This window comes from Hakea prostrata, chromosome 11 (assembly GCF_041222555.1).
Source record: "Hakea prostrata isolate BN-2017 chromosome 11, UWA_Hpros_2, whole genome shotgun sequence".
Taxonomy (NCBI): Eukaryota; Viridiplantae; Streptophyta; class Magnoliopsida; order Proteales; family Proteaceae; genus Hakea; species Hakea prostrata.
This window is the reverse complement of record NC_142610.1, coordinates 3,662,595-3,672,784: the sequence shown is the minus strand read 5'-3', so window position 1 is coordinate 3,672,784 and position 10,190 is coordinate 3,662,595. Positions and strand designations below refer to the sequence as shown.

The following is a 10,190-nucleotide window of genomic DNA, read 5'->3' as shown; positions in this document are numbered from 1 at the left end:
TTAAGCGAAGTTGCCAGATACAAAAGAAGTTCTCTTCTAAGGGTTGGGCAGGTAAGCCAAGTGAGGAACTTAGCTTTTCTTTGAGTTCTTCAAAAGTTCTCTAGCAACCATTGTTCCATAATATTCATTTTGTAGTATTGAGAGATTTCAAAGCTTTGAAAAATGGCAAACATTTATCCTAGAGCACAAGTTGAAGCGATTGAGGACTGCCAATCTTTTGGTTAGGCATTGTACCTCCTTGACAGTTTTTTACTACTGCATCTCAAGGATGGAGCATTTATCCCTTCACCTTACCTGCCAAAAATCACCACCTAAAACATTAAATTTCTAAGATTTCTTGGCTATCTGCTGAGCAATTGCTCAAGCATGGTGGCCACTTTTGTTTCAAAACAAGCTAGATCAAAGGTCATGGCAAACAAGCCTAAAACATAAAAACATTGAATAAACATAAGGTTATATCATCATCATTTAAGGCTCTCTATGGTATGGTTTAAGTTTTTGATTATTTGACATATAAACATAGATATATGTGTTTGGTATGATTTATGACCTCTATTACTTAAACATAAAATCATAAATAGATCAAGAGCTATTTGTGATTTATTGTCATAAATTGTTTATTATTGTTTATGCACATGTCATTAATGAACATTTGCAAAATTACTACTTAAACAGGTTAACAGAGTAAAATTAAAAAAATAATAAAAAAAAAAATAGAACAAAACATTACTTTTCTTTCCAACCTCTACCTTGCTTACTTCTCCACATAAGAACATCTTAAGGATATCAAAACTAATAAAAGTAAACCAAAATCAAAACTATAGCCAATATCATACTATCATACTACTATATAAGAGCATGAACTCAAAAAAAATAATTACATTTTATTTTCTTAAAAGTCCTTAATCATTTGATTTGCATACAAAAATAAATAATACCCAAAACTATAACTTTATTTCACAATATAAGAATAATTGACGTTAATTGCAACCCCATTTTATATCATACATAATGACTTAGATAATCATTTTCTTTCTTCTATGTTAATTAATTTTTTAATACTTAATATTTTGTTTTCATTTCTTATCATTTTGTTTAATTTAACTAATTAGTTATTCTCTCCCTCCACTCAATTGTAGGAGATAGGATAAGTTACTTGCATACTACTGTGGAAGAGAAAAAATCAATATCTAATTTTTTTAATCAAAATTAAAATTTCAATAAACACTAAAAAGCCCTTTTATCTGATTAACCTAATATTAAGACAATTCAAATATAATTGTACTACACAATTACAAAATTGTAGTTTTATTCAACTAATTCTAATATAACAATATTTCAAAATTATAGTTCATAATAAAAAGAAAATGTCAAAAACCACCTAATGTATATATTGAAATATATGAAATTTTGTAATTGAAGGGTTTGGATAATCATTCAACTCACGAAAATAAATAGTTTAATTTAGTTCATTATTATGAAATTAGAAATAAAAGTTTACCTTAGATTTTCTTTCTTATAGATTATAGTTCAATTGCCTCCAATATATCAAATTTATTCTTTCAACAAAAGATAACTAGAATCATGTTAAGATAGAGCTAAAACATGAGATTATAAGAGACAATAGCTAGAAACATTCTGATTATCCATGCATATTTTGATTTATTATCCTCAATCATGCATAATGTATTTGTAAATAAAAAACGAAAAACTTTAGATACCACAAGATGATAGGCAAAATACATAAACCCCCCAAAAATACATTAAATTGGCACATACATCCTAAAATGCCTTTTAAATTTTCACAATGCTCCATTAGAAAATTCTATTAAGTCATGATTAGAAAATTTCATAATTCCTATGTTACCCTTACTCTCTTGTGACTTTACAATGTCTCCTTTAAAAAAATTGAATCCTAAATTTCATCTTATTTGTTTCTTCATGAATTCCTTCTACTTCCTCAATTTGTCATTTTATAATATAAGATATAAAATAATACAACTAAAGGTATATTTGTCATTAATAGCACAGTTTTGGGATGTCTATACTTTTTATCAATTATCTTGGGGTGTCTCTTAAAAATTCCCAACAAAAAATCATGTATAATGTATGAATAAAGTAGTTCTAAATCACCAAGAAAAAACAGAAAAGAAATGAAACACTTTTAACATGCCTCATGTGATTAGTACTTTTAATGAGCATCACAATTATAAACATTTATTTGTGTTCACTTAATTTACTTATATACACACAGATATAGAATATTCCAAAAATAGCCTAAGTAGAGAAGGGGAAAGAAGAAGAAAAAAATCAATTTTGCATATCCAAATAATAAGTACGGCCTCATGGGTGGCTTCTAACAGGTAAGGTGAAGTAAGGAGATGGGTAAAGAGAAAATCATTTCACCCGCCTACATGAAGGTATATTTAATCAAACAAAGGTATGTAGTTTTCTCTCTTTAAACTTCATGGGAGGATATTTCAGCCATCTAGCATTAAAATTTGATTGGACACTCACCCCAACAGGGTTGTGAGCAAGGTGCGACATCTCACTAAGATGTCGTGTTTCACCGGTTGCAGAAACCAGTGAATCAACTAAATCTCGGCGAAATTTCACTGACTCTTGCCTTTAGTTTTGTCCGAGTAGGCAAAAGCCAAAATCCAAAATAAAAAGCATTAATTGCCCTGGTGTCTGTGTATAGGGTGGGATCAACTTGTTTTGACAAAGGAGAGAAGGAGCATCTGGTTTTTTTCTGGGTTTTTTTTTTTTTTGAATATTTTAAAAACTAACTCATTCTTTCATTTCTTCTCATTTCTTCTTGCAGACGTAAAGTCGCTGGGCATTTCTGTTTCCAACGATGAGGATCAAGAGATGAAACAAATGACCTTCCATTTAGAGAAGACGTTGTCGTGTTTGGTGCATCTACACTTCTCTATACACCAGTTCTGAAATCACCGAAGTCAGCGATGAACTACTTCCGGCTTTAACTACTTCTGAGTTCTTTGATCTCCGATCTCCAGCTTCCCATGGCCAAAACCATCACAAACAAGGCAAGGAGAAAGACGGAAGTTAAGATCGAAGCAAAAACCCTCAGGGGTCTCCACCAAGTTGACAGAATCTCTGATCGTGATTCCTTATCCGGCAACGGAGTATAAGAACATGGAATTTCATGTTCAAGAATCGCCGAACTGGTGATTTATAAAATGGTGAGATATCACCAGTATCTCGGCGATCTCTCGCCAGTTCACGGTTCGCTCTTTGATTTGGCTCGCCATGAACCGAAACCATTGAACTTTGACGATATTGTGTACCATGGTTGAGTCATTTATAAGTTATAATTGGACACTCACCCCAACCGGTTTGAGTCATTTATGGCGAACCGAAACCACCAATATTCAGCAATATTGCGAACCATGGTTGTGAGTCATTTATTAGTTATAATTGGACACACACCCCAACCGGGTTGTGAGTCACTTATAAGTTATCCCACATAAGTGAGTCAACCAGAGTTTAGCTCACTCTAAGCAGGCCAAACTTAAGAAACTCTTTATGAAAATATACCCAGATTATTTTTAGACGCCTTCTAGTAAACCAACTTTCTTTTGGGTAGAACAGTAGACGAATTAATTATAACACCCTAAAAAGCCAACCCAAAATCTCTCATCCATCTCGGCTACCTTCAATCACTCCAACTGTTTTGATGTAAAAACACATTAAAGATGAGAAAATAAATGACCTAGGTTTTAATTAATTCTAAAATTTGACAATTTAAAGGGCGAACTCAATACCAACAGCTTCCGCAAAAGTAAGAGAGGGTGGGGTGAGGACAATTTTCCAATGCAGCCACTAAGAACAATAGCAGAAGCCTTGGCAAATTCCATCAGTCATCTAAATTTAGAGAAAAGATAATCAGACAATGCAATGAAATCTTTAGCCTTAAATAAGCAAAAAAAGAGTCAAATACCCACTTTCTAGACAAGAATACAATGACCAGCAGCATCTCAAGATACAATTTTATTACATTTGACAAGGAAACATGGATTCTGAGTGACCAGTTGGTAACTAATATAAACAACTACATCACTTTTGCTGTTATAAAGCAAAAGGATTAGGAACCACTATGATTGGGGATGTAATTAAATAAAAAATTGCACAACTATTAGACCTTACAAATTTCTTCCCTCCTCAACCCCCACCAAAGAGAAAATTTTGAAGGGGGAGAGGGGAACTGCTGTCATTTCTACAACTGAGAAGCTCTTATACTTGATTTCACCAAAGAACTTGAAATGTTGACTCATAAAATTAGGGTTGCAAATTGCCTGCAAACAAAACATACTAATTAGAATTTCTTAAGAAAATGGATATGATGCATTTTATAGGCTTGTTGTCTAGGAAAGACAAATTGGTGAAAACATTGCAACTTGATGTCTATACAAGTTCATTTGAGACAGCATCCAACAAGAGATCAACAAACCATACATCCTAAAGTTCAATGAATGTTTAGCTGCATCAACGATTTCCCTTTAAAAGCTGATCAGAAACTATAATTTTGGTCCATGCGGCTCTTCTGATTTTTATAAGTTGGTCTGTAGATTTCTGTGGCTTTTTTGGTGTTAGGTACCCATTTACTTTTCCTGTGTGTTTGTCTGTGGTGGTGAAGATGGTGGTTCAGAGGAGTAAGGAGATGCTTGCAATTCAATATGGACAACAAACCCTTTTCTTCAAGGATTTCTCTTAACCAAATATATTAAGCAATTGAAACAAGTGTTGACCAGTTCCAGAATACTTACCATGCATGCATTTTATGAAATAATCTAATTCTGAGAGGCAGATTGCTGTTTGAACATGTGGGGGCGGTTGTTGATATGTGAAGAACGAAAAATGACGATGATCAGGATCACTCCTCGGCTTTGCAGTCTCCAGCATTCTCATATAAGATTCTCTATCATAACATGGAACTGCATTCTGACCAGCAATGGTCAGTCCTTGATCCCAGGCAGAATTTAGAACCTGCAGGATAAGTTAAGGAATGTATTTATTTAGTTCATCTACAGGGAGCCAGCCCATATCATAATGCACCTAGATGATTATCTCATATGGCCCACGTGTTATCAGATAATGCATACTAGATGCCATGTAAACCACATGGAACTTCAGGTAATTTGTGAAAAGTACGAAAGGGTAACTCAGTACTCAATGCTCATCAAAAGGTAGTAATGATAGAGCTACCTGTATCACTAGTTCAGTCACTTTTTTGGTTTTTCTAGGGCAGAAAAGCACCATATCAGATTCCCCCTGATATAGGAATTTATGATAATTTTGATAGCTCAACAAAATTATACTGAAAAGCCTAAAAAGGAGTGAAAGAAACCACATATGCTCATTCACCTGCCAGGAAAATCCCTCTGGGTCAGCCAATGCTTCATCATTCTCCAGAGAATAAAACTGCAGTCCTGAGCATACAAACTTCAGTGTCACTGAATGCTTCTTAAGAACCTCAAAAACTGGAGAATAGCCATCTCGATTACAAGGATTGTAGTATCCTGCTGTGAGTTCTGCTGCATGGCTTGTAGTCTTATACCACCAAAATACTGAAGGAATCTGCATATTTACCCGATCTTGGTCAGAAGACCTTTTAACTTTAATTCATACATATATAGAGATCAGTGTAAAGATCATGTCATGTTAGAAGGAATACGATGAAGAATGTTGCATGAAATCAAAACAAACATATTTTGTAAAAATTTTCAAGACAGCTATTATCATATGGATTCACATATTCCATTTTACTAGACTAAAATCCCTAGATTTAACAAAACTAGAGAGAACAATATGCTACTAAAATTCTCAAGAAATTACCTGATTATATAATCCAACAATGGGATACCATATTACACAGTGGCCAAAATGCAAAAGAAAGACAGCTATTACCGTACTAGAAAAAACAGTGTTTATACTAAATACTCGTTGTTTTGATGTAGATTCCAACTATTTTGCTGTTCATTTTGAAGTGGATGAAAGTGCAACATCCTATCTAAAAATCATTTCTATAGAAGAAAAAAATTAGCGATTAGCAGCAGCTCCCAAGAGTCTCCAGACCACCACCAACAAAAAAAAGAAAAGAAAAGAAAACACTCCCCATAACCATTAAGAACCCAAAGGGAGGGATGCCCCCCCAGTCTGTCACTTCACTCAGCTGCCTGGGAAATAGCAACAGCAGAAGACAAAAATTGATGGAGATCTATGCAGTGATTCTTTTCTTTCTTTTTCCCGAGACAAGAGAGATGCAATGGGTGCATAGCATAGTTGTCACAGCGACGAGGCGATGCGAGGCAGTTTTAGCTAGTTGAGTCGATGAGTCGACAAGGCGCCCTCCGAGACGCTTTTGAGGCGGTCGAGATGTTTTAAGTGAAATTTTTACTTTTCAATGTACATCTCATACACTAATTCATTATAAACCTATCTTATATATAATAAAAAAAAAAACTAATATTAGCCATTTAGCCTACCTCAAGTCATCCATCATACTACAAACCACACATAGTAGGTCCTAAATAAATTCCAAGTATCATACTATCATTAACAAGAATCAAGAAACCAAGTTGCTGAACTATCAAAAAAACACCAAACAACAAAAGAAAAACAGAAACACACATACACCAGAATCACCAGATAAGAAAAGAATCATTACAATGATACAATCAGGTAGATGAAACAGAGATGGGACAAATTCAATGAAGAAGAATCGTTACAAATAAAAAATAAAAAAATGCCAGATACACCAGATAGCAAGTTCAAAGTATGCAATCAGGTGCATTTGCAAGTCACGGACTCACAAAGATGGTGAACAAAGTTACCGACAACATATAAGTATACAACATAGCTACAACGTAGAAAGGAGAAGAAAAAAAATTCGGCGACATACTATCGCCTGAGATGGTGACCAAAGTTACCGGAAGCCGTTGCAACTTGGTCGCTAACTCGCTGCAAGCTTGCAACCGCAACAGTGAGTCGCACGGTGAACAAAATGGATTTAGGGGGGGGAAGCAGAAGAAAGAGAGTCACACGCTGCTGCTCGGAGGTTGCTTGCCGCCGGAGGTTGGCCGCTACAGCCTGCAACTAATACGGTGGAATTTTGGTTGATGAAAAACAAAAATCGAGTCCAGAGGTGCTATCACTGGCTGTCGCCGGTGATGACACCGGTTATGACGCCGGCTGTCGCCGGTGTCACTGATTGTCAGTGTCGGAGTCGGAGACGAAGAGAGTAGCAAAGGGAGAGGCAGAAAGAACTCAGAGAAGAGAGGTTAGGTTAGGGCTCGATATCGATTCTCGAATGGATTTCACTCGATTGTGTCGAGTGAAATCTCGTTTTTTCTTTTTTCTTTTTAAATAATTTAATTAATGTTACAAATGATATGTAACACCTATATAACCATTCACCCATTAGATTCTTTCTGATTGGAATCTACTTTTCAAATTGTTTTTGGCCTTTGATTTGAAATAAAATAAATTACGATTTTAAATCCGAGGCGTCTCTGAGTCGTCGACACGGACCCCTCATAGCCCAAGGCAACCGCCTTATTGATTTTACCTAAGTTGACCATCGACTTAAGCCCTCTATTACCGCCAGGATGCCTTGACAACTATGGTGCATAGCTCAGTTGGACTGTTGGAGTCCCAGCTCAACATTCATGAGAGGTACAAGAATACACCAAAAGAAACATACTGAATCAGCCTAGGAAAGATCAAGAATGAAAGATGCAGAATGATCTGGAAAAGAGAGTTGGGGATCTCATTGTATAAAAAGAACAGTTTCAACAAGATAAACAAACATATTTGCTCAAGCCATTTTTACCCGCCATCAGCACACAGTAGCATAATGTCTGGCATAACCTTCAGCGCAAGAGTAAGATTTTTACTGCTTACCATTTTCAAAGAACCAATGCCTCCTCAAGGCTTGTGCTCTTGAAGATTCCAATGATCAGACCTGTCTCTCTGGGATTTATGCTCAAATGATTTGTAGAAGCAAGTAGATAATCAGCATTCAAGCAAAGAAAAACAAGGTTTCAAATTTTTCTGAAAATTGCTTAAACATGCTAATGGGTCCCTTGGTGAATCAATATTTGGCAAACTAGGCTCAAAATACAAAGTTCTGAACCAAAAGTTGGCCAGATAGAGAAGGAGAAGAAGATGACTAGATGAACGAGGTGATGTAACCCCCAAATTGCGGGCCAGTCTTTAGGATCAATTCAATTGAAACAGCAGGAAAACTAGGATTCCCCAAACCCTGCGGTTATTGTGTAGCGGCTGTTTTGAGTGATATAGGGTTTGGGCAAGGTTAGATAGGGTTCGGCTGGGGTTTATTGAAACAAAAACCCCAACCTTGCTGTTTTGGGTTTCAAGCTTGAATTCCAGATAGGGTTAGGGTATTGGGAATTTATGCCAGCAAAGTAATTAAGGTTTAGGACTAGGGCTTGGTTGGTCTGATTTGGGATATTGAGAGGGAAAGGTCACTAGGGTTGGGAGAATGAGGTTCCTAAATTTTGGGACAGATCTAACGATTAGATTGCCGTAGACATGACCTTAAAATTTAGGTCTTTAGAGAAGTCCGAAAATTCCGGAAAATTTCTGGGGAAAAAAAAAAGGATATGGGGAGTAGGCGATTAGGGGAAGAAGAAGGGATTCAGTATTCCTAGGGTTAAGGGGGATGGTTAGGCCTATGGTTGAGATCAGAGATTTAGAGCTAGGGGAGGGGAGGGGAGGGGAAGAGGTTTCCTAAAGAGATTGGGATGTGGGACAAGGGAAGGGATGACCTATGATTTAGGAGTTGGGGAAGAACTAAAGCTGCCGCAGGCTAGAAAAAAGAGAGGGGGGGTTAGAAAAGAAGGGAAAGGTACGAGCAGGGGTGGGGTGTTTGTATGGTTGTCAAAGCGTCCGCCTAAGCCTCAAGGCGGTTTGTCAACAGCCTTATTTTGAACTGCTTTGTTAAGATGCAGTTTTTTTGCTGCTTTTTCACCTAATTGTTATCATTTTGTTGCCTTGTGAACCTTATTACCGCCTAAACGCCAAAACAATTGCATTTTTCACATTTTGTACATAATAATATTTTTTTTCTTCACTTTTTTTAAAAGTCAAATTTTATCCCACAAAGCCATATGCGAGCTTAATAGTTAGCCATTTTAGAATCGAAAATCAATGAATCATTAAATGGATAAGGCACTTATTTGGCATCACACTATCATAGAGGTAATTAAACATGTAAAATTACTACTTTCATACTTATAATTTGATATAGTTTAGTCATATGTTATGATGATTGATGAAATGAACTTATGCTTGTGTTCTTTTTTAATGATCTTTCATAATTATGATTCTTGAATGCTTGTTTTTTTTAGATGAATGTGATTCTAAAATGTTTGTTTAGCTTATAATAAAAACTTATCGGCTTAAAGTAGTCATATTGAAAAATTTTGACCCAGCCGCTTTGGTCGCCTTACCATCTTGCCAGCCTTGGTGTTTGAATACTCGTTGGAAGAGAAGATTGCTGAAATTTCAGAAAAATTAAAATGCCAAACTTGCCACAGGTTTCCTCCCTTGGTAACCCACGACTCCACTTAATATCTTCAATCGATGTTTATTCAATATTCAAAATTGATTCTTTACAAGCAATGGGCTACATTTATAGCCTTACATGAAGGATTCATACTAGGACTCAACATTAGAAAGCAAATCAAACCAGGAGTTCTACATGGACTCAAATTGGAAAGCAAACAAACTAAGAATCTTAGCTAAACTTAAGTGCAAAGTGCAGGAAATTCTAATTTAAGAAGGAATTTCTTTTAAGATCGGACTCCAACTTAGAAACCTACACAAAGAGGGACTTCTATTTTACTTGGGACCAAGGTAGGAAACTTGTAGATATTTCGTCATTTCGGAAGGAGGTGACACGAAATGTTCCTCAGTTTTGGTGATATTTCTCTGTTTCGGAAGGAGGTGACATGAAATGCTCCTCCGATACGATATATATCATGTCTCCAAAAAATTGGCAAGAAATCGCTGAGTCTTCAATTTCTCACCGATTTTTTGTCCTTTTTTTTGTCAATCAATTTTTCGGCAATGTTTTGCCATTTATATACGAGATTAGGGCGAAAGGTAAGGTTGATTGACCAAAATGCATAAAGTAAGGTAAG

At 35.8% G+C, this 10,190-nt stretch overlaps 1 protein-coding gene across 1 annotated transcript in view; it reads right to left on the bottom strand.

The window, feature by feature from the left end:
- Positions 1-3,568: 3,568 nt before the first annotated feature.
- Positions 3,569-10,190, bottom strand: part of LOC148999619 (beta-amylase 8-like) — a 40,346-nt gene continuing 33,724 nt past the window's right edge. Inside the window, 3 exon segments of the mRNA XM_089140867.1 lie at positions 3,569-4,319; positions 4,791-5,010; positions 5,389-5,601. Coding sequence (XP_088996993.1) covers positions 4,303-4,319; positions 4,791-5,010; positions 5,389-5,601 — 450 coding nt within the window. The 3' untranslated portion in view covers positions 3,569-4,302.